The sequence below is a fragment of the Syngnathus scovelli genome, chromosome 17 (genome assembly GCF_024217435.2).
Source record: "Syngnathus scovelli strain Florida chromosome 17, RoL_Ssco_1.2, whole genome shotgun sequence".
Classification (NCBI taxonomy): Eukaryota; Metazoa; Chordata; class Actinopteri; order Syngnathiformes; family Syngnathidae; genus Syngnathus; species Syngnathus scovelli.
Genome location: NC_090863.1, coordinates 13,038,833 through 13,062,535, shown reverse-complemented (window position 1 = coordinate 13,062,535; position 23,703 = coordinate 13,038,833). Strand labels below are relative to the sequence as shown.

General features: G+C 44.1%; 1 protein-coding gene and 2 long non-coding RNA genes across 7 annotated transcripts; 2 read left to right on the top strand and 1 right to left on the bottom strand.

Annotated features, from left to right (window-relative positions):
- Nucleotides 1-14,620, top strand: LOC125984620 (uncharacterized). Of its 2 annotated transcripts, XR_007487010.2 has the most exons (5): nucleotides 1-5,886; nucleotides 6,141-6,206; nucleotides 7,518-7,663; nucleotides 10,483-10,610; nucleotides 13,567-14,620. It is a non-coding gene; the product is annotated as an uncharacterized lncRNA (long non-coding RNA). The 2 variants fall into 2 exon arrangements; XR_007487011.2 differs by lacking the exon at nucleotides 10,483-10,610.
- Nucleotides 13,353-19,924, bottom strand: LOC125984597 (major facilitator superfamily domain-containing protein 8-like). 4 transcript variants are annotated; one of them, XM_049746593.2, is made up of 11 exons: nucleotides 19,812-19,924; nucleotides 19,465-19,650; nucleotides 19,211-19,273; nucleotides 19,000-19,119; nucleotides 18,315-18,394; nucleotides 17,466-17,751; nucleotides 16,323-16,411; nucleotides 15,799-16,012; nucleotides 14,314-14,436; nucleotides 14,025-14,155; nucleotides 13,353-13,716 (listed from the first exon to the last, which is right to left on the bottom strand). In XM_049746593.2, exons 1-11 carry the CDS (start codon nucleotides 19,885-19,887, stop codon nucleotides 13,453-13,455), a joined length of 1,632 nt encoding a protein of 543 aa, XP_049602550.1. In that variant the 5' UTR covers nucleotides 19,888-19,924; the 3' UTR covers nucleotides 13,353-13,452. The 4 variants fall into 4 exon arrangements, with proteins under 4 accessions (XP_049602550.1, XP_049602551.1, XP_049602552.1 ...); XM_049746594.2 differs by having other exon boundaries at nucleotides 16,323-16,396; XM_049746595.2 differs by having other exon boundaries at nucleotides 13,602-13,742.
- A 1,073-nt stretch (nucleotides 19,925-20,997) lies between these two features.
- LOC137839591 (uncharacterized) lies at nucleotides 20,998-23,596 on the top strand. The gene is made up of 3 exons (XR_011085578.1): nucleotides 20,998-22,431; nucleotides 22,521-22,618; nucleotides 23,559-23,596. It is a non-coding gene; the product is annotated as an uncharacterized lncRNA (long non-coding RNA).
- The last annotated feature ends 107 nt before the right edge of the window (nucleotides 23,597-23,703 follow it).

Sequence of the window (23,703 nt, the reverse complement as noted above, 5' to 3'; positions counted from 1 at the left end):
CTCGTGTCTACACGCCGAAGGCTTTTTACAGTCTGCTTGAAAGCCATGAAGAGCGACAAGCAACAATAACACTTTCTCGCCACGCAGAGCAACGAGACGCTGCGCCGCTGTTTCTCGCGGCGGGGGTCAACGGAAATGAGAGTAATCTGCGTCACTGCTGCTCGGTAATTAAATCGGAAGCACGGCTGTTTGACTGAGATGCCGCTTTTGTCCGTGAAAAGAAAACAAACACACCCAGGCAGACAGATTGGGATCGGCCCAAAGTACCTGTGTATTGGAAATAAATGGCCTGCCAAGCGTTTGATGGCTTTCTAGAAATCCCCAATGCTTATAATGCCTCGGCTGCTTCCAAGTAATCATCGCCATGGTAACACCTGACACCGGCTATTCATCACACAGGCCGTATAAACTCCAGCATATTCACAACAAGTCACATACTCAACCTTTAGGCCCCGCCGTCGACAAATACGCAAACGCGTCTGGGTATGGGGATGCATCCGAAATTGCCCGTCTGCTGTGTCACCACGCAGGTTCCTTTGTGATCATTGGCGATCGTTATCGTTAATCGTTTTGTGGTGTTGATGCTAATGAGTGGATCTTGTTCTTATCACTTGGCACGCTGGTGCTTAAATAGAAGTATCAATTGAGTAAAATTGAAAAAACACGCTCAAGTTAATGACCGATACCTAAAAAATTTGAAATTGGTCTCACTTCACGAATCCTTCGCTCCCATGCAAATTCAGAATTGCTAAGGTTGAACAATTGATTGGATCTGCAATAGATAACTAAAAATCGACTTAAGTAGAAATTATAGACGGATACACACAGAGCACATTTTGCCGTTATTTGTTGTCTTCAACACGTGTCGGTGATATCGATGCTTCTCATAAAGGGCCACAGGGCTCGGGATGAAGAAATAGTGTCAGGAAATATTAGGAGAAGGGGCTCATATATCTTTTCTCATCACAAAAACAGCCCGATGAGATTTTTCCCATCTTTTGGATTGGATCGATGAATCTTCATTGATAACATGATTGATTCCTAATTTCATTTTTTGCTACATATAGTACGTATGATTTTAAAAAAAAAGTGAAAATGGTTGTACAGTCAAAGCTCGGTTTTGGAACGTCCCGGTTCTCGAACAAATTGAAATTCAAGCAAAAAATTCAAGATTTTGAAATGAGCCGAAAGGACCCGAGATTGTGGTCGAAAACCCAGGTTTGACTGTAGTTGTTTTTGCACGATAGCAAAGATTCATAAAAAAAATGACCTGTGTCATCCATTCTCATCTGCACAGGACGCCTCAAATGCTGAACGAAAAAGAGTAGTAAAGTACCCCAAAAATATCTATAATGTGTTGAATGAAGTGATCAACACAATGTGATGCAACACAAACTACAAGCAAGCATGCGTCGCGCTTCTCGTTGTGCCCTTTCCTTCCCTGTGTTTTTCCTTGTTCTTCTTTCTTCCCATCCAATTATAGAAATATCAGCAGCGCACGGTTAAAGCTTCCAATGCGTCCAATGACCGGCCGGACACTGTTTACACTCACTCCAGCTCAGCCGCTCACTCTTCAGCACAGCTTTAAGTGGCTTTAACGTTCAGTCCCAGTGATTTGGACATTTGTGCTTGGCCGTCCCGCTTTGGTGAGTTCTTGAGTTTGAAGGGGGCTTATGTCACTGTGATCATTTTAGCGCAAGCGTCTTATACAGGCACTGCTTTAAGTCATCTACCACAAAGAATTGTATTGTTTGGCTTGAAGCTTCAAAGGAGGCTGAGCTTCAGTGCGCCGCGTTGTTGTTGTTGATAATGAGGCTGTATCTGAAGGGAAGCAGCCCAAACGGAGCGGAGCGGAGCGGAGCGGAGCGGCTGACCGGATGAGTCGACTGAACAGAGTGGACGCCTGCGTCATCCCGCTCCAACAGTAGCGTGAAGCTTTGCGAGGTTCAACGGGAATTCTTCCAGGTTGTCCTCTGTCTGAGAGAAGATGAAAAGGAAGGGATTAGTGCAACACAACAGAGGTAAGAGCGTAGAGGAGTCTTCACTAAACTCCAGAGCGCTTTCGATAGCGCTCATCCCCTCCTGCCTGCCAAGCTGTCGCCATGGCAACAGCGGAGAGCGCAGTGTGCAGCCGTGATAGGAGTGCGACTGGGGATGAAGGAGTTGACAGATCATTTTGGAGAAGGCTGACCCTTCTGCGGGAGGACCATCCCCGTGTCTGGAAAATTAATGCCATACGCAGATGGTGCCTAGAGATTGACAGTGTCTGACTGACTGACCGGATTCTCTCTGTGGGAGCAATTTAACACGTATCGTACTACAAACTGTTAACTTCAGACACTAGAGCAAAATATTTCACACTGTAAATGTCCGTGACTGTAGCTCGCTCTCTCTCTCTCTCTCTCTCTTCTTCCTCAAGTCTTCAGGGGCTTTATCAGCCGGCCGGCCCAAGCTTCACTCACGCAAAAACGTCGTGGCTGAGCTTGAGCACACTTTAGTTTATGTGTTGATGTGCCGTGAACAGAAAACATTCCGTTGAGGAGGAGAGGTGCCGAGTGCCAGATTATAGTTTCAAAGCTCATTTCCATTTGCAATCCCTGCGGCAGGTGAGAAAGAAATGTAAACAAAAGCAAACAAAGAGCAGGAGTGTTACAAGAGATTAGGCGCGGTGGATTGCGGAGCCACGTAAAAAGCGTGATTTATGTGCATTCTTTTTTTTACATTAACATAGATATTACATTATTCATGCCAGCAGAAATGTGAAAACGTTAGAACCGTACTAGCATCTGGGCATCATTGACACGCTGGAATGGAAAAATTGTATCCTGGGTTTTGAGGCTCCATAATAATATACCGTATTTTCCGGACTAAAACCTACAATTTTCTCAAAAGCCGACAGCGCGCCTTATAGTCCGGTGCGCCTTATATATGGATCGATTGATGAATTTGTTGATCCATACCGGTTGTACACAGTGCTCTGCCAAAATGTTTCAGTACGACTAGTAAATTACAAGGTCGCATCGCTTCCCAGCATTACGGCAACCGTGGTCAGGGGGCGTGGAGTCACTGAATAGCTGTCGTACCCGTGAGGCTATTTCATTTCAAAATAGGCTGCTCCGTTAATGTTCCGAGTAAATTTACGGATCGATATGGAAGGGAAATACAGGTAAGGTAAGCAGTACCAATGCTTACTGAGGAGCTCCAAGTCCCTCTGATCCTCATCTTCTCCCCCCTGAGCTTCTGTCTGCTTGCTCGGTAAGCGTCGTGGCTTGTTAGCGCACACGGGGAATTTTGTAAGGATAATGAAAAGTCAGGAGAGGATGCGAGCGCCACTGTGAAGAAAGGCAAACCGCTGCAGGCCTCATTCTGGGCTGGACATGAAGGCAAAAGTCTGGTGAATTTCTTCCCTTTTTCATGTAATACAAGATCATGTCTTTTATGGTGCGTTCAAGTCAACCAAAGTGTAGCAAAGTATCGGGAATATTTTTTTTTCGAACCTAAATAGGATTGCCAGACTGAATTGCCAGCTAAATGACGACAAAGTTGTAAAAAGAAAAAAAAAATCCCTAGCTCTTGGGGCACATTCTTTTCCCATCCCTTTTACTTTTTGTTCCAAGTGCAGATAATCACAAGAGCATCAAATCAATAGCCCTAATTGGATGACTGATGCTTTATGAGATGGGAATTTGCATCATTGCTATCATTTGCCTGCTATCACTCAGTCGAGTGTATATATGTCTATTTTGCTACATATTTAACCGCAATGTTCAGGTTAAGAGAGAAGTGGATTGCCTTTTTATGCTGATTGCTTCGGCTTCACTTTACAACACCACAGAGACTCTGTTTTTTTTCCCTTCCACTTCTAAATCAGCGGCTGGCCATAGGAGTTTCATATGCCATTAATCTATTATAGTGTTCCCTAAAAAAATGGTTTTGTTTTTCCAACAAGGAAAAAGTGGTGCAAGTGTTTGAGGTGTACAATTGAAAATAGAGGAGTGACCTTCTTATTTTGCATGTAAATGAGTATACAAAACAGCTGATGAACACGGGTCAACACATTCCTAAAATGCCCTTTGATAACATGCTGTTTGCCTCGGAAGGGGAGAGTGAATATGACCAAAAAAACATGTCGCAGTTAGGCTTTTTTGAAAATGATTAAAGGAGAAGTAAGTAATTTGTTTGCCTCCAGGCTCCCCTAACAGTTGGAATCTATAATTCATCTTTTAAAAAAGGGTAAATGCATCAAATATGCCTTTTTTAATCATCAAAAACATGGGCAGACTTTATGTAACTTAGCAGCTTCAGAGTTGCTCCAAAATGGACTTGAATGCTTTTTTTTTTTTTAGGTTTGGTTTCATTACAGAATTAGTATTACAAAAAAACATCTATAAGATAAATAGCGCTGCAGTGGGGGGTTGGTGATGATTAGTCTTTATAGGTCAAAGATTAGCAGTAGAAATGATTTGACTGAATTTGTATTTGTTTTCATCCTTTTCTTCCTTTTTAGCTCGAAATGCTGCATCTGGACACAATTGAGCCAAGAAATGACTCATTTACTGCTTTTAAAAGCAACAAAAATGTACTATACTGGATTACGTTTGGCAGAATCCTATGGGAGATAAATAAAAAGGAATGAGCTCAGACTTGGACTGAAATGATAGCGGGGAATGAAATTTCGTGTCTTTGGCATGTGGAGAAATTGACTATAAAGCTGACTTTGACTTGATCTACAACTTTGATAGGAAGTGCGATAGAACATTGAGTGGCTCAATCACAAAATGATCGGTAAATGTAGTAAATGTCAGGAGAAAAAATGGAGTGAAATTCAAGTTCAGGCCGCGCCGCCGGAGCGTGACATGCAAACGTTTCTAATTTGGTCGTTTCCGATTCAATGCTTTCATCAGTTCGGACCGATTTAAAAGAGTCATTTGGCTTGTGTGTCGACGTCGACGTACGAGAGCATGTCATGAATGGGATACCTGATTGATTACCTTAACTGGCCATATGAAAAGAGAGTGGTGCTGCTGCTGCTGCTGCTGCTGCTGCTGCTTTTGTCTTTTCATTCCGCACTCCTAATTATTGCCGCAATTAGCGTCTGATACGTGTGTCCAAATCGCAGCTTTAGTCTAATTAAGAAAAAACATTCATTCAATCAATCAGTTGGCCGCTTTTCGCTTGAGCAAATATTATTTACCCGGGCGGGAGTAAATAACACATTTGCCTTATAATTATTTTGGCAGCTGCCAATTTCCGAATGAGCCAGCTATGCACTTAATTCTCACGTGTGGAGCGACGCTGTAGCGGTGATTCTCTCCCACTGTGATGTACTGGGGAAATGATCCAGTTTGACTTCATCGCTCCAAAAAATGATGTGCTGCCAATAGTGTATGTTTGTTCTTCCGTCTATTTCAGCGACAAGCAAAACAACTCAACTGGCTCGACTGTTTTAGGTGGGGCCGAATTGGTTGACATCTGTCAGAATGACAAGATTTACGCTGACAATGATGAGATCTCCTCTCAGCTCAAGTTTTCCCACCACCAGCCCGTTGCTTTTCCTTAATGGCTTCCTCGTTTTCTGACATTCTTCCTTTGACATAATGAGAGGCTTCAAGCTGTGAAGAAAGGTATGCATGCGCATGACAAGGGCTGAAAATGAGCGATGCCTCCAGGCTCACTTCAAACAAGCTCTCCGTGGCTTGAAACCAGACATCCGTTTTGGGGTCCTCACTAGGATTTTGGTGCCAAGCAAGCAGCCTCTTTCCGACTTTTCGCCAACTGATTTGTATCTGACCAGGGCAGCAGCCATTCACTCTGCCTAATGGTATGACCGACCGTCAGCTCAGCTTGTCGAAGCTTCCGGCAGGAGCGAAGGACAAAAGCGCATCGGTGAGTGGACTCACAGTCAAGACTTATTGCCCGGAGAGGTGAGAACAGTACTCGCACGCTGTATTGAACTCATTCGCTGCTAACCCAGTTCATATCTGTGACGTCTATAACCATCTCTTGGCTCTGAATGAGTTAAGTCGACCATTATGCTTTCAAATCATACCTTTGCTCTGACAAACTAGAAAATGCAAAACTAGTTAATGATAACAACTGAAAATAATACACCTTACCTGTATGTGTGTTTTTTTTTTCAGATTGGATGGAGAATTTTTTAATGGAAGTCGAAACTTGTCAACATCAACAACAAAGGCCGTGGATGGGTAATATCTCGCTTCTCCAGCTCATTGCTGTTTTCTTGAATTCTCTCTGGGTCAAGTCTGTTTTTCCTGCTTTATAAAACAATCAATATCTCAATGAGAGAGGGTGACACAAGTTGCAAATCCTAACGTAATAAAGTATTTCCACATCCTTCCTTGCCACCATCAACACAGTCCAGTGCCCACAGGTTTATTGCCTGTTCATACGTATGCAACCAACGCAAAGAGCGCTTGTAATCCCTGAGGAAGCTTTCGAAAGCTCTAAAATACCTGAGCTGCCTGTGTTTTTATGGGCAAGGGAGAAATTGGCCATTTCTCAGCTGCACGAGGAAAGACGGAAAGAGGTGATAGGAGGCTCGAAATCAGGATCAACACGCAAGCTGTTATCTGCCCAAGCCATCTCGGCCACAGCGCTCGAGCCTCTCAAGGCTTCGAAGTCCAGCCAGCATCCGTTTATCATCAAACTCGGCTAATCAAGCCATTACCTTGAAACGGAAGTTCCCTGCGATAGTGATATTAACAAAGTAGGCAATGACATCAGAGCGGGCGTCAACAATACAGGCCCTGAAAGGGGAGTTGAAGAATTCAAAAGCTCTTCTAGTTGCCTTCAGCCTCTGTCACAGAGCCCCAGTTTATCTTTTAATTAGCATCTCATGCAGCAGAATAAACACATCATCAATAATGCAACAGTAGCATGCTACAATATTAATGGCAGATGAAATACTGTAATTATTTTAGGGTCTCGACAAGCATGTGGAAGAAAAATATAGGATCAAGAATGAGACTGGGGTAAAAAAATGTTTGGCGGGCTTTCTAAACATTATTCAGCAATGGCACATATGAAAAATATTTCGCTAAAAATAAACACTAATTACATCATTAAATATAATTCATTGTTTGTTACTTGAATGGCTATTGTTTGGCTCTTTCTTGAAGATACAAGATATGATTCTGACTACTGTTAGATTGTCTGTCTACGTGTTTTGGTACACCATTTGTGTTCAGTCAGTTGAAATGCAACATTGACGTTAGCGTGAAGCTTGCAGATTGAGGTGAAGTTGTCAAAGCAAAAAAAATCGTCCGAACATCAGCTCGTATCTAAAAAAAAAAATCTCAAGACACCACTCCGTCTTCTGTACTTCTGCTCGAGTACCAAGTTTGAATCTGTTTGCCGGCTATCATTAAGTCATCATTTGGATAATTTTCCGCAACACGCTTGATGTGCTCTCATGCCGCACTGGTTGGGAATCGCTGAAATAGAACCACGAGGGGAAGAGAGTCGCTGATCCCATGACTTGTGCTTGCGGTTGACAGACGGGGCAGCCAGGGTCAACATTTTGCTGCTCGCAAGAGACAAATGGTGACAAACGACGGCAAATTGGACTGAAGACTCCCTGCTGAGCTATGGTCTTCCCACACGGGCCCCAGAAGCGCACAGAGGCGCATACGCATGTATGAAGGTATCCAAATGTAATCAAATTCCATGAAAGAAACAGCAGCATAAAAGAGTAGACAAAGAGACGCCACACAAAAGAATCCTCTCTGTTTGATCCAATGTTTCACATGAAAGAAGTGAGGACTAAAAGCAGCACTTGGCCTAATCCTATAAAAAGTATAAGCTCGTGACAGATGGAAAGTACGTTGGTTGCTTGGTTGGTTGGTTCTCTGGGTCGCTGGGTAAAGCAAGTTGTGGCTTCATCCTGTAGAAGAAATAAGCACAACACAGTCATAAATAGACTCCATGGTCCAGCGCCATGTACAAAATTTGACTCCATTTAATTGGCTGGATGAGACAAAGATTTTTTAATTTCCCCGGAGAATATTTGCACAGCGGAGGAAAGAGCTGCAGTGCCAGGAATGTGCAATTTTCTCTTTTCCACGGACAAGGCTCTCTCTCACTCTCTTCACTCAGAAGAACTCCACAAATATTGGAATAATTATGCAGGTGTTTAAACACACAAAACACTCTTACAGTCTGCGAGCCCACTTTGTCAGTGCCATGACCCATCATGCCGTGTTCCAGTCTCGGGGATGCCCCCCCCTCGGCCCAACCCCCACCTTTCTCCCGCACAGACGCTCCGTTGTGTGCTGGCACAGATGAGATTTGCATGCATGTTAGACTGGATTACACATACAGGCTCTGGGAAGCTGGACCCCTGCGGTGCGTCCCTTCACCAAAATTATTGCCTTTCTTCTTTCGGACGACTTCAAACAATCTCGCAGCTTAATTGTCCGAAGACGTTAGAATCAAAAGTAAAACTTTGTAAGTTTGGAGGAGAAAAAGTTGCGTTCGAGCTGCCGGGAGTGTCGCACTCATTTTTTTTAATAATGTTGCTGGCCGTGTCAAATGTCAACCCTGATCTAGGCAGAAAAACAATCATCACATTTCTAAGTTGAAGTGTGAGAAAGACTTCATTAAATGTGTCATCTGAATCTGGGATCTGAAGTTAGTGTTTGTTAAGAGGGTGAACGATAGCAGCGTCCAAATCCTCACGCGCAAATATTTATGGAGTCGATTTCAAATTCTGGTGGCTGGCCACGATCATATTTGTGTTCTCGCTCCAAGCTTTTCCATCATTCATCAGGTGTATTTTTAGCGCGTCGGTTGCCCGCCGGCAGACAAGGAAAGCCTTATCTCAGAGCACGTGTTTCTTATTACGTTTATTCACATGAGCATTAAAGTCAATTGTTAAACGCCGCCATCTCCGAGCAGCTAAGCCCCGCCGAGCCTCTCTACCCTGCAGGATTATGACTAAAACAGGATTTGATATTGATCCGTGTCCGCCCCCCGGTAACGTTCTCATTATTTGATATTATTCGTCACACTTAGGGCTAATGACCTTGGCAATGTCCCAGCGGGCCCAGCCAACCTCGACCTTAGTCAGGCAACAAGCGCCAGCAACCGCGTGCTTCGCATTATCGTAGCGTAGATGGTTCTTTACCGCAGTTGTGATTATTTTTTTTATTTTTTTGTTTCTGTTCGTTCAGGACCATGAAAATGAAATTGAGCTCAGTGATGTTACTCCACCTTCGCAAGCGCCAGACCGTGAAAATGTTGGATCATTTTATTGCACACTGGAACTAAACTGGTAAATTCAGTGTCAGCTCAGAGACTCCTGGCTTCTAACTGAATGTCAGTGACTGAAAGCAACGGAGAAAAAATGTGTACAATGAAAGGCTCCCAAAGTCGTATCATTTTGAATGACTTCTTTTTTGTATCTATACATACTATATATTGCCACGAAGCCCAAAAAATCATGACGGTCATGAAATTTCATTCAGCAGTTTCGTGAACCTGAATACCAGTCAATACCTCTCCAAATATCGCTATCATAATGCATCATCTTGCATGTGAAGCATATTTGTGTACATGACATACTAGATTTAACCAGGTTTACGTACAATAATTCCTCACTCATAGCGTTCCATCCACGGTTTGACTATTTTGCCATCATAATGAGCTGTAAGCAAGGGTGCCTAGCAATTTACGGGCCAGTCCACGACACATTAATCTCGCCAAGACTCCCTTATGAGAGTGCGGGCGGAGGAAATTGATTCAATGCATGTGAGGCTATGCTGGTGTGTAGAATACAAACACACACAGATATGAAGTGCGGAGGGAGGCTAGCGACCTGAGCGCTTGCAGATTCCACCTATTTGCAAGGCGCCGGTCGGCCATCACATGTGATCAATCAAATCACTTTGCCTCGCCCGCTCGCCTTGTCGTCAGATCCCAAGCCGGAGACACGAGGGAAAAAAGTGATTTGTATTCGTCGATACCCAACCATGAGCTGTCTGGTTCGGCCTTCTCTTTTTTGTTTTGTTTTAGTCACCTCGTTATAGCCCCTCGAAATTAGAGGCTCCAGATTGAGACTCTCTTCCAATTACATTTCCTCAGACATATAATACTGTCAATTAGAAGAAGAAGAAAAAAATGCTCATTTAATTGGTTACTGAAAGCACACACTCACATTTGATGTTGGACTGAGGCATCACCCTGCCAGACACATCCAGCAGCAAAGATGGCGGTGCCGTAAATCTTTTGACCAAGCTGAGCGGTAAACTGAGCGGTAAGCAGCCACTGACAGCAATTGAAAAAGAAAAAAATCTTTAAATAAATGGTCTCATCCGCTGAAGCAAAATGACACCCTGGGATAAATATATTCCTGTAAGATTAAATCTTCCACTTAGATAATTGGTGGCCATGAGCCTGGATAGCAGTGGGAAATTATGGATTGAATATAGCTGGCAGGATTTCAAATCCCTTTGTATTTTTCAGCAGTGGAACTCATCTATCTTGCGGGAGCCATTAACAGCCATCCTCGGTCCAGCTAATAGCATCGGCGAGAAGAGATCCTGACGTTGCGAAGGATAATTGTTTGACTTCAAAAGGCCGCTTCATACCTTGTGAGCAATTATCTTTATCTTTCGGACTTGTTCATATACACCGAACCCTGGTTTATTGCGGGGCATGCATTTGAGACTCAAGGTGTCATAGGTCAAATCGACCATATATGAATGAACCTAAAGGCCTATGGGTTTTTTTTTTTTGATAATGTTGCCTTTCCCACAATTTTTGTCATTCCAAACCTCCAAACACAAACATTTATTCTCTCTGCTCTACGGGAACAACGAATAATATACAATGAAACATGACGTGGCGAACTCCCTGCTGAGAAGTCACGAGTAATTGACGGGCCCCCTAAAAGGGTTTTGAGTTTCATATCGATGCCAATTAGATAGTGGCAAAGGAGAATTTTGGGTTTGATTGAAGCTCCTCAGCTCACGTAAAATTGTTTCTTTGGTGCCGAGATGACAAAGCAATACGGTTATTGCAGTTCTCGCATCAAAACAGTGACAATGTAAGCCTGGAAAGCCTGAGAGGACTAAATGGAATGACTTGACGCTTCACTTCATTGTACAGCAACAGTGAGCCCAAAAGCTACTTAACACTGAATAATGCCATCCATCTATTTTCAGACTAAAATAAACACTTAGAGCTGACTTATTATTCTTGGGCACAGGCCACTTCATGCTGTGGTAGCAGAAGGATGGAGGCACTTCAAGTCAGCCACGACTACAACATGCAAATATTGCCACTCCGCCCGAATTTGTCCTGCCACCGCTTCTCAATTACATAATCTCATTGGATCTTTAGCTCTTGCCTCTAACCTATAACACCCAATCTCCATGGCAACAAGCATCTCCTTCATACATGGATAGTTGGCCACTGCTTCAAATGGCTCTTCTGCGCATCGCACCGCACCGTATGTTTAAATTTTCATACAGAGTGTCTCTGTGCGTACCTTTGGGGCATTTAACATAAAAGCCCCCCGGCCTCTGACTTGTCTATTTGCGTCCTTTGTTGAGGGGGGCCGTGTGGGCTTGCTGATGCAACGGACCAGAATATGCAGGATTATACTCCCATATCAGCGGGAAGTAACAAAGTAGAAATGTTTTCAATTTCCTGTTATTATTCTGTCATTTGACATCATGCCACAAGTTTGCATTCAGCCTTTTTGCCTTCATACGCAATTTATCCAGAAATTGCATTTTCTCGTTGCGTATATTATTATTATTGTGCTATGATAATCTTGGCTAATCCTGGTGCATCTACAGAAATGTACATTGATGTACACCGTCCCTGTCACGTCTCGTCCCCAGCCGTTCCACTATGTGTCTGTTGTCATGGTTTCTGTCTGTGTGCTCGCCCCTCCCTTTCCCTCCCCTCCCCTCCCCTCCCCTCCCCTCCCCTCCCCTCCCCTCCCCTCCCCTCCTGTGTTCTCATGATCAGTGTGATCGTTCTCACTTGCCTCTTGTCACCTGTCGCGTATTTAAGTCCTGTCTGGCCCTCACTCCCCGTCGGATCATTCACGTCGTCACATCCTTTGTTTCACGTCCCTGTCAGTTAGTCCTCTTGTTGTTTCGTTACCTTATGTCAGTTTGCCGGGTCGGTTTGTTTTGCTGAATAAACCAAGCTGGTCCAAGCTGCATTTGGTCGCCCTGCTCCATTTCCATCCCTGTCAAATCAACAAATAGTGTTTTCCTTATTATGTTAGCATGCAAATTCTGTTCCTCATAGCTGCTTTCGAGTTATGGCCAAGCATTGTTTGAAAAAACCAGCTGGTTCAAAGAGTGTCAAATCAGCTTTGACCTGATTCTATACAATTTCTTATCTCCCTTAAATGTCAAGCAGCTGAATATGCTGATCATGGCATGAAAGTACTCATGAATACTATGTCCTTGAGCCCCAGAGATTAGATTTTCCATTTCAGGTGAAAAGGCTCCAGAAAGCCAAACAACGGATGCTGATTGTTGAAAATTGGAAAGGTTACTGGGCCTTATCTGTAAATTATGCAAAAGCCAGAGAGATTGTTTGGGCCCGTGATCAGCTCAACTAAAGGAATGGACTGCCTTAATGTCGCTTCCAGCCATCTCCCGTCAAACACAGTTGTGTAGCACGCAAAGTGGCTGAATGCACAGCTAAGAACTCGGACAAGCGCTGAATTACAAAGGAAGAAAATGAAGCTGTAAATGCGTATTCTCCGTCATTGTGAAAGAATAAATATGATCAAGTGACAAGTATGATTCAGGCCACGGCGCTATATTTCAGATATGCTCTTTGTGGCGTCGTCAAGGCTTTGTGTTTTGATTGAGCCGTTTTTTCTGATGAATATTAAGCCATTTGCCATGCGTCACTATTTTTGAACATGCGCTCCGCTCCTGTCAGCTCACTGTCATGAAACAGATAAGGCGTTGACAGCTCCACTTTTGCACTCAGCATGTCAATTGTTTTATTTCAAGTGTTTTTTATTTTTAAAGAACAGAAAGAAAAAGACTGGAGACGTGGAATGAGAAGTTGGGTCACACGGAAAAACCTCTCTTATCTTTCCATCAACACATGGGAGTATAAATAGTTTAGTTGTGAGAAGAATCACTTTCTTCCTCAATTATTATCTATCCCCCCATGCATCTTCTACATGAGAGCAACACTGTCCCCTTGTGTATGATTTAGTCTTGGCAGTGTTGGTCGTCAGCTCTGCAGTCAGAGCATTTCAACTCCCTGTCCGGCAAGCTTTTAAGGACAATCAGAGGTGGCCAGAATATTCAGTCTGTACTTGAGTAGAAGTAATAATCAAGTTATAAGAATAAGATACTATATCGTTTTAATAAAGGCTGGCACGAGATACAACACGTTGAAAAACATAGTCCTATTTTGACATAGTAAGGAGTAGAAAATACAAAGCTGTCACGTTGTAGTGTACTCAAGAAAAGACACCTGAAAAATACATTTAAGTACAGTAACAAAGTCTTTGTTACTTCCCACCAGTGATGACAGGTTTTTTTTTTTTTTTTCCTTCAGGCTCAGTTCAGCTTCTCCCCTGCAATCCACCTGCATTGATCTTCTCGGAGATGAAGGGCCTTCCCTCTGCGTGTAGCCGCTCCCACTCTTTGTGTCTATCCTCCACTGTCGGAGCTCCGTGCACATTGCACAACTCTGCGCTGAGTCAGACTGCCGTACGACAACGCCGTCATAACCTAGAATATGTGTGTTGTGTGTGTGTGTGTAAGGCGTTTACATCCAAGTGTATCCCAAAGCGATTCGATATTTTGCCCTATTTTCATATATTTCCCTTCTATTCTTATTTTACTTGACTAGCACAGATAGAATGGTTGTTGTGTGCAGAAAAATAACCTCATTCTTTAAAATGGCGTTTTTGTAACGTATGTTCAATAGCTCGGAGCTGTTGCTTTTCGAAATGGAAATGTCATCCGAAGTAGCTAGGTTGAAAAGCTCGTCATAACAAAAGTGCTACTTACCGTGACCATCAAAAGGAGACCCAACATCATACCGATCATGATGTATAAATGATTGATCAATCCTCCGGCCCACAAAGGACCCATGATGGTGGCAAGGCCCCCGACTGATCGTCTTATACCGTGGCTGAATCCTTTAGATCAAAGAACGCTATGATTGCCCATCATCATCTTGTTATCTTTCTTCTTATTTGACTGATAGGTTAACTATATAGTTGACAATCGAAAAATTCTCTAAAAAAGTTGATTTACTACCACGGATGGGCTACTACATGCACATGGCCAAGGTCACCTTGTGTTTTCTCCGCTGTCACTTTGGAGAAGAGAGACACCTGAGACACGGCCACGAACGGGAGCCCTAGCAGCTGCAGGAACACGCCAATAATGAAGACTGACAGCTTCCACTCGTAGCTACCTACAAGACAAATCATGTTTATTTGTATAGCACCGGTCTTGCACGAGGCTAACCGGATTGATCGTATCGGTCCAATTCAAATTGATAGTCAAAGCAGGTTTGAAATGGTTTCATTTGAACAGGGGTGTGTTGACTTATGTTTGATGTATCCAATACAATCTTATTGGTAAATCTCAGCTATTCACTGGTTGGTAGACTGTGTTCTTTTCGTCACTGCTCCAGCTCTTTGTGTGTCCACAAATGTTCTGGCAAAAGCACAGAGAGCTCGAGCTGAAACCTCTGCCAGCCAAGCTCCCATTTTTTTTGTTCTGGGCACATGTTTGTGTGAATGTGCGCCCACTCCAAAAAATGTCGGTTGTTCCTCTCTCAAGTGAAAGCCTCTAATCTCATTTTCAAAATGCAATTCAATCAATCGGACATGCTTCGAAATGGTACGGGGGGACAAAATCGCATTTGCAGGTACGTCAACATTAAGATTGCTTTCTTTGTTTTGCTGTTTCAGACGTAACAAATAGTTTACAAACGTACGACATGCTTTAACAAATAGCATACTGGTCTAATAAGATTACCGTAATCCCTTTATATGTACGCGGGCAATTTCCCGCCCTGGCACCTGTCGTTTGTTATCACAGTGATAAACGCGACACGCCGAGGCAGACGCGCATCGACGTGGAGACACGGGATCCAGTTTGCCTCCATGAGCTCCAGATGGCCTAACAAATGCTGGGTGATATCATTTACAGAGCACATTCACTACAAAGCAGGGCTTCTCAAGCTTTTTCTGCAGAAGAGGACACCCTTTTAGTCCTAATGTCAATTAAACATAGCTGCCATGTGGACCGCTAAATGTTGAAAAAATGAAAAGGTTGCCTATTTTCAAACCCTAGTTTGAAACCCTAACCCTAGTATGAAACCCTAGTTTGAAATCCTAACCCTAGTTTGAAACCCTAGCTTGATACCCTAACCCGAGTTTGAAACCCTAACCCTAGTTGGAAACCCTAACCCTCGCTTTAAACCCTAGTTTGAAACCCTGACCCTAGTCTGAAACCCTAACTTTAAACCTTACTTTGAAACCCTACCCCTAGTATGAAACCCTAGATTTAAACCCCAGCCCTAGTTTTAAACCCTACTTTGAAACCCTACCCCTAGTTTGAAACCCTAACTTTAAACCTGACTTTGAAACCCTACCCCTAGTATGAAACCCTAGTTTTAAACCCCAGCCCTAGTTTTAAACCCTACTTTGAAACCCTACCCCTAGTTTGAAACCCTACTCTGAAACCCTAACCCTCGTATGAACCCCAATCCATATAACAAGGGGATGAAGACTGAACCGCAAGACGTGTTGCCTGTGCTGGTTCTTACCTCGGAGGTTGCAGAGGAACACCAGGCACCAAATACAGGCGGTGCAGCAGATGAGCAGGCCCACAGCCAGCACTGCACGATCAGCCACCTTCCCGCTCAGCCAGCGAACAAAGAGGAAGCCCAGGATGACTTCCACCCCACACAAGCTGTACATCACACTGTTGCCCAACTCGTCAAAGCCAAAGTAGCGCTGCGTCAGAGGAGTCACCATGGTCTGAAATGTACAAGGTCACTCAGATACGGTCCAAGAAAGAAAGAAAGAACGATAGCCTCATTAGAGCAATTATTCAAAAGCATCAGATAGACCCACTAGAACAGGGCTCACCAACGACAAGAGTGCGTTTTCTGCCTTTGGTTACAATACAGTACATTGATGTTTGGATTCCAAATGCGGCTCACATCATTGAAATCTCAGAACGATTCGTTTTTCGGGGACGGATGGGGTGAAGGCGAAAACGGCATGTACGAAATGTAGACTTTGGGGGATTTGGGCTGATGGGTACGGGCTGTGTGGCAATTCTCACCTCCAGCGCAGTCTGATTGAAGAGAGTGATGAACTGAGCTGTGAGAAGAACAATCACCTCCTCCCTCAGGAACTCTAAGGAGCGAAAGACTAAAATGAGAGAGAGCTGCACTGAGCAAGCAAAGAGGGAAAAATATCATGAAATCAGCTCAAGTGCTACCATTAAATCGAGAGCTTAAACTGGCAATTTATGACGAGAAAAAGAAGCTCAAAGCGAGAGAGAAAAAAAGGAGTTACGATCGAAGAGGCAGGCTGCGTGCATCTTGGCCTGTCACTGCTTTTCGTGGGAGATACGTAAATGGCGTGCTTGTTTTTCTTCTGTCCAAAATGCAATCAAAGCGAGAACCAAGTGTACTCTAATCAATTCCAAATTTTGAGCCTATCTCCTCCACAAGCAATTGTTGGGAATGGAAAAGAGTGAAAACTGAGCTCCTCTTGCTGCTACATTTGGATGTGGCTTGACCAAATGGCTGAGGAGAACAGCTTATCACTTCTGGATATGGACTACATGATGACTAGATCTGACTTTGTTTGTCAACAACTCAATCATTGATTTATTTTTTACACAGTTCATTCTGACTTTGTTTGTCAACAACTCAAAGACTCAATGTTATTTATTTATTGGGTGCTGCAGACTCGCATCACAGACAGAAGGTTACTGCAGCGCCTTCTGCTGCTGCAGTGACCACGGAGAAGAACGAGCCCTTTCAAAAGAAAACAACAAAGTGTTGAATCTATGCCTATGTTAAGAAAGAAGTTGAATACGGCCATACTACCCCGAGAGCGCCCGATCTCGTCCCATCTCGGAGGCTAAGCAGGGTCGGTCGGGACTGGTTAGTACTGGGATTGAATAATGAGCTGACTTGCTGCTAGAATGCACATTTTTCCTTTTTTTTAGCAGGCTAGTCCCAGCTTTTTTTCTGCACCAGAAAGTCAAGCTGGTGAAGCACACGACCGTTTCCTTCTGCATTCCAAATCAGCATGCACAGCGTGCTTAGTCAATACATACATGCGATTTTTCTCAACCATTTTTGAGTCAAGGCAGATATCTTCCATGAGAAAAATCTCACAGCGTGCCAGTGACCAGAAATGACACAAAAAAAGAATTCTCAACCCAGACAGGCTTTAAACAACGTTGGCTCACCTGCACTAATGCTGAAGCTATCGAATGCTTGGGGTCCAGACAATGAGGCCTCGTGGAGAGCTTGCATTTCAGCTGACATCTCCAATTGCACGGAGGCGACAGCTTTGTAAGTGTGCACCTGCGCACCATCCGAGCCGATCAGCGGCTCGTCTTCATCGTCCTCGTCTCCCTCCAGTCGCAGCTCCATCATCGGTACGGCTCCCTCGGAGGTGTCAATAGCCGCTAAGTCCCAGTACGTTGCGAGGACCACAAATTGGAGCAGCGACCATAGCAAGCACATGAAGATCTGAGAGCAGAAAATGAGCCAGGAAATGTATTGAGCGATCCCCGGATCAATTGAATTGAACAAGAAAACGGACGGACGGACGGACTGGTTTTATTACTAGTGTTTTGCAATTGCTATGCGTTGTATGAATTACTAAGCAAATGAGGTAAAGAAGATTTGGGCTTGGCTAAGGGATCCTAAAAGAAAACGTCAGCTATAGATTAAATTATGGAAACTTGGACTGCTTGTGGAGAGCATCGTTTGCTTCTAAGCACAGCTGAAAATCCCATGAGCAATGCACAAAAGACCCAATTACTTTATGTTCATGCGTATATGCAAAAAAAGAAAAGTGAAAAGTGAAAACTGCCTCAATTATTGTTTTTCTTCTTCTTCTTCTAAATTATGCAGGAGTAGCATATGAAGTGTCGATCGATGTGTGTTGTTGGAAGTCTTAGCGAGCAAATTTACGTTCTTACTCTAAGGGAGTACAAAAAGCACTCGATGAAGGAGGAGCGCTCAATTGGAGCATATTAGCGCTGTGTTGATGAGGAAACTTAGATTATTGATCTGTAAGATGCTGTTACCCCCGGAGATGTAAACTTGTTGACAACAAAGGGTCCAAGTTTGAAATTACACAGCCGCAGAAACAGGTTGAACGCCGGCCCTGGAGAGACAGGAGGAGGAAGTTCTTTAAAGATGAAACGGAATAAGACAACAGCTCCACCTTTGAAATATACTTTTTATGTGTCTGATACTTCCTCAGAAGGCATGCTAGGGATGCTGCCTTTGTGTGAGTGTGTGTGTGTTGTGTGCGTGTGTGTGTGTGCGCGTGCGTGCGCGTGCGTCCAATTTATTGTCTATTTTGTACATGTATGCAAGTGTTATTATTTCTATTTTCGTCCAATCAGCTGTGTTTTCATGCCATTGTGATCTGCCCAGTAACGTCCCAGTCCGTGATGATGGCTCAGGTAACTCGTCGATGAAAGACAGAACCCTTGTATGTCCAAATATGGTCATTTTCATATTTGCTGCAAACATATCTGTTGCGATCTGCACAAGTTCACACATCTAATCCTGATTATATCTGGTGAGTATGACTATTTAAATGTATATTGTGTTTGTTATGAAAGAAACAACAATTGTCAACTGCTCCCAGATGATGTAGCCCACTTGCGTACTTTTGTTGGTTACTGTAATTCCAGGATGCGGATCAAGCCAGCAATTGAATGGCCACATCCCAAATGCACATTTGAGTGGGCGGCGACTAACCCACAAGGAGGCCTGCTTGTCGACAGGCCATGACGGCTGCAAAGATACCAGCTCGTTCCTCTGGCCGAGTGCACCGGGTCAGGAAACCGAAGATGGAGGATCCCGCTCCTGCGCCGACACCTGAGAAGAAAACAGTATCCATCCATCGATGACACACACACACACGCCAAAGTCCTGACAGTGTGCGTATGTATGTGTGTGTTTGTAAAACCTGTCACAAGGCGACTGCCTACTAACAGCCACTTTGAATAGCCGATAAAATACATGAAGTTACCTGGGAAAAGAATCAAAACAATCATTAGGCCCAAAAGTGCGTCCAGTCAAAAGACATGGCAAATTCAAATATGTAGCAGTACTATCTATCCACTTTGCAGTGTCATGCAAAAACCAAACCAGCTGAGCAGAGAAGAGACAGTGAAGCGTCAAAATATCACCTAATGAAGTTCATGTGGATTTGCAACTCACCAGCAATCTCAAAAAGATTGGAGAAAAGAATAATGGGCTTGGTGCTTCCGCTGCCATCTGACCAGCAGCCAAAGAGTGGTCCGGTGAGCAGCCCGCTCAGACTGAAGGCAGACAAACCCAGCCCCAAGAAATACGGAGGCGCCTCTAGGATCTGGAGATATCGCCATATTGTAGGCAAAATGACAGCTGAAACCGCCAGAAGGGGATCAATGAATGACCGCAACTACGAGGTGGATCCCATGCAAACTCCTCAATGGGAGAATGAAGCCAACATTCTGACGCCAGCGTTTGCTTTAGGTTTTACACTCCTTTTTGCTGCATTACGTCCCAACGGCACTTATACTTACCATATTCTATGCCGCTGAGCATAAATATTAGTCCAATGGTAATAAAAGTGAGATTCCTCTTTTGGAGATAATCCATAGTGCTGTGACTTGATATGCAATGACGTCGGAGCAAGTCCTGCGGTGGAGTGTTAAAATAAGATAAGAAGACACACAACGTGTCCAATTACAGCGCCTTCCCCGGACCATGAGGATAATTTGTTGCACAAGTCTTTTTGGAGCATGATGAAGAAAATAGAGATCATGTGTTAAAGCCCCGCAGAAAAAAGAAGAAGAAAAAAAAAGCTGGTCAGAACGTATCAAATCGGTTCAGTCTGAAATGACAGTATAGTTCTCCAGTCACGTTTCCATTTGGCATCCATGTTAAAGATGAAATGAGCTTTGAGTCACATCGCAGATGAAGCCCTAGCATCACGCTGTGAGCCTGATGATCAAGGAAATGTCTTGGGTTACCAGGTGAAGTCAAGTACACTGAGCTCTATGCATTTTCGTAGTTTGCTGTCTCAAGTTTCATCAAACGCATGAAGTCGCTGGAAAAATCCAGTTTGCCAGTGAGGTGTCAGCTCGATAGCTAATATTCTTTTCTGTTGACTGTGGGTTAAGGATGGGACAACTTATGTGACACATAAGGAAGTCTACCTTGTGGGCTCATTTTGGACTTGGCTTTTTGAAAAGCACTTGTACGGGTTTTGTCTTGTGAACGATGAGCCGGCGCTCCAACTTCCTTTACATGCTGCGTCAAGTGATTAATGACGGACATCTCTCCAATAAGTAGAGTCGACTTTGTTCTCTATCTCTGACTTAATAACATTGCTGAAAACAATGGAAACGACTGCTGGTCACACAGGGTATTACAGTTTACCGCACATCACAACAGCAGTTTCCTAAGCTTATTTGAGCCAAGGTATGTACGTGTTTTAGAGAGAAAAAAATATATATATCGTATATTGTGTTGTTGCTGTTAGTCAGCAAAATTACTATTTTTTTCACAAATCCATACTTTTAGTCTATCCCAATATTGATACAATAGTGTTGAAAAAAGCTTGAGAACAAGTTTGTCAACTTTGGTCAGCCATGAAGGTAGAATTTCGTTTGAATATGATTTGCGTTCAACAGTGACACACTGACTCATCATCATTATTTCGTTGTATACATTAGCGGTTTCCTTTGTAAAAATGACAGACTTCAAAAAGATCATTCAAACAACACAGCTCGTGATGGCTGCAGAATTTGGAGCCCCTTTACCCTGTTTGATAGCAGCTAACAAAGCCCCGGGGCAGAGTTGAATAATCCTTGGCTGCAGATGCCACAAGCACCACTTTCAGTCATAGTTAAAAGAGCCACTCTTACTCAATCCATCTGTCTCACTGTTTTAGAGGACCCCCAGGCCCTTCATGCTTCATGAAAAAGAAAAGCTGGCAGAGGAGTTGGCCCTTAAAATAATGACTCTGTGTAACTTATTGCAGGCCTCGAGTCAGAAACACCACCTGTTTTGTCATCAAGTTATCTTTTATGATCTAACCATTGTTACTTCATTCTGTCATCATTTTGCCGGCGATGGATTTGGCCCACATCCAGGAAACCAACTCAGAAGTTCACAATGAGTGATGAGTGTTTATTAGAGGTGATGCGGTAGAGGCTGAGCGGGAGGATCGGAGCAAGGAGCAAGGAGCAAGGAGCAAAGCGCAAAGAGCAAAGAGCAAGGAGCAAGGAGCGGCAACGGCGGAACGTGTGGAGTTCAACCAGACGGGGTGGATCTTGGCGGTGAGCCGTGGAGGGAATCTGCGAGCGAAACACACAAGTCTTGGTCAGAGGATTCGACATGGCTGCGGCGGGGATCTTACTGCAGGCAGACCGGAGGATCAGGAGAACGTGGCGTCGAGGAGCAAGAGGGGTGGGTTCGAGGAGCTAGAGGCACAACTGTGGAGATGATCACAACAGGCGACGAGCGAGCGGTTGACAGCGTGCTCCTTAAGAGCCCTCCTCTAACCAGCCTGATGAGACCTCTGCCACTCTGCTCATGGTTGCTCCCTGTGGAAAAAAGGAGGTACACCACACCACCCCACCCCGGACCGGACCGGACCGGACCCTGACACATTCAACACCGACTGGCCACAGTAATAGGTCATTACGGTCATCTAATCCGACCAACCGTTCGTTTTGTAAACGGTTTGTTCAGCGTTGCAAGTAGGCAGAGCCAACTCAGACAACTCAACTTCATACATTTATTATATTTTTTTTGTTATTATCTATTATTATTATGATGATTATATATAGCATATATGTACGTATATTTCTTTTCTTTTCTTTTTTAATTCAGCTAATAGGCAAAGTCTCAAATGCCAAACTGCGACCGATGTGAGTCACTGCAATATTACACAGTTTGGTCGAGGCGTGGCACACGGTCCAAGTGAGCAGTTTATTGCCGTCTGCTGCCTGTGGACATGAGAGGAAATAAATGTCTTAAATCCAATTCCCACTGGCGTCTGCCTACCACTGTTTCCAGGGAAAATAGGAGTCAGTGTAAAAGGGTACACCCCGGAGAGATGATTGAGATGCAGCGGAAAAACCCCCTTCCACAGCATCATCTTGGTGTGAATAAGGAATAAAAGAACTTTTCAAGGTAGAGAGGCTGGATATCAGTAATGTGGGTTTTTTTACGACCTCGTTTGCCAGCTTGCTACCCTGACCTTTTTTTTTTTCCGTTTTCAGATTAAACGCAACGGGTCAGCCGACACGCTGAGCCAAAATCAGCGGGAGGACCCTGTGAAATCAAGTAGGGTCACAAAAGCAAAGAGAAGAAATTGATGGTAAGGAAAAAGAAAGAAAAGTCAAATGCGACCGAAAATGACCCTAAAGTATGCATTGGCGTGTACAATCCAAAGAGATTAAACCCAAGAAATGAATCCAAAAATCTCAGCGAATATTGATTGATCTGTCACGGAACGGATGGAGCAGGGCGACCAAGTGCAGCTTGGACCAGCTTGCTTTATTGAAGGGAACAACTAAGAGACTCGGCAGACCCACGTAACTTACTAACAAAACCTCAAAGAGAAACCGAACAGAGCCGTGAGACAAAAGACAGGGTGACAATGATCAGACAGGACTTGAATACGAGACAGGGAACAAGAGGCAGGTGGCTGGGATTAGAACATTGATTGGGAGTTGACACAGGAGGGAAAGGGAGGGGCGAGTACACAGACGCGGACAGAAACCATGACAACTTACGTATAATAAATAAAACAACCAGGGACGAGTCGTGACATGATCACTTTTGCGAGGTATTATGTCATCATCTATTTTCCATTGCACCCGTGGTCATCGGGGCAACACATTATTGCCATTTCTAGTCGCTTAAACGTGATCTGAGCGGTTGAATCGCAAATGAATTCTCCTCGTATCTCAAGGCACCTCCGTATTGATGTTGAACTGAAGTACAAGACTGACGGCAGAAGGTCCACTGCATTCAAGTATAGCGCAAAGCTGCCCTAATCAGGATTCAAACAAGTTGTGACATTTGTCTCAGCCTCCCAGGCCCACTGAGAGCCCATTAAGCATCCTACCTGGTTTACCTGTGCTGGTTGCTATAGCAACAGACAGGAGAGTGTTTTCACTCTCACCTTTGAGCTTGGCTAAACAAGCGGGCTGTTCCCTGAGCGGCCAGCTCTCTCGGTTCACTTTTGTCACCCGCCGACGCTAAGCCGTGTTTGGCTCTTGACATATACTATTTTGGGGATATTTGACTTTCAGATCCAGGCGGAGCAGCTTGTTAGGTGAATAGCCCGGGCCTGGTGGTGACTGAGAACACAGTCAGTATGTTCTTGAACACGGCCTCTCCCCGAAGAACATTCGGCATCCCAATTAACGTCAACCTGCAGGGCGCTCGCAGGCGGTG

Bases quoted from the DNA above. Each gene is read 5' to 3' on its own strand.
- LOC125984597 (XM_049746593.2), bottom strand. From the start codon at position 19,887: ATGGATTATCTCCAAAAGAGGAATCTCACTTTTATTACCATTGGACTA. The intron at 16,412-17,465 runs GTGAGCCAACGT...CTCTCATTTTAG, and splicing joins TAGCTTCAGCATTAGTGCAG to TCTTTCGCTCCTTAGAGTTC. The intron at 14,156-14,313 runs GTGACCTTGGCC...TTTGATCTAAAG, and splicing joins GACAGCGGAGAAAACACAAG to GATTCAGCCACGGTATAAGA.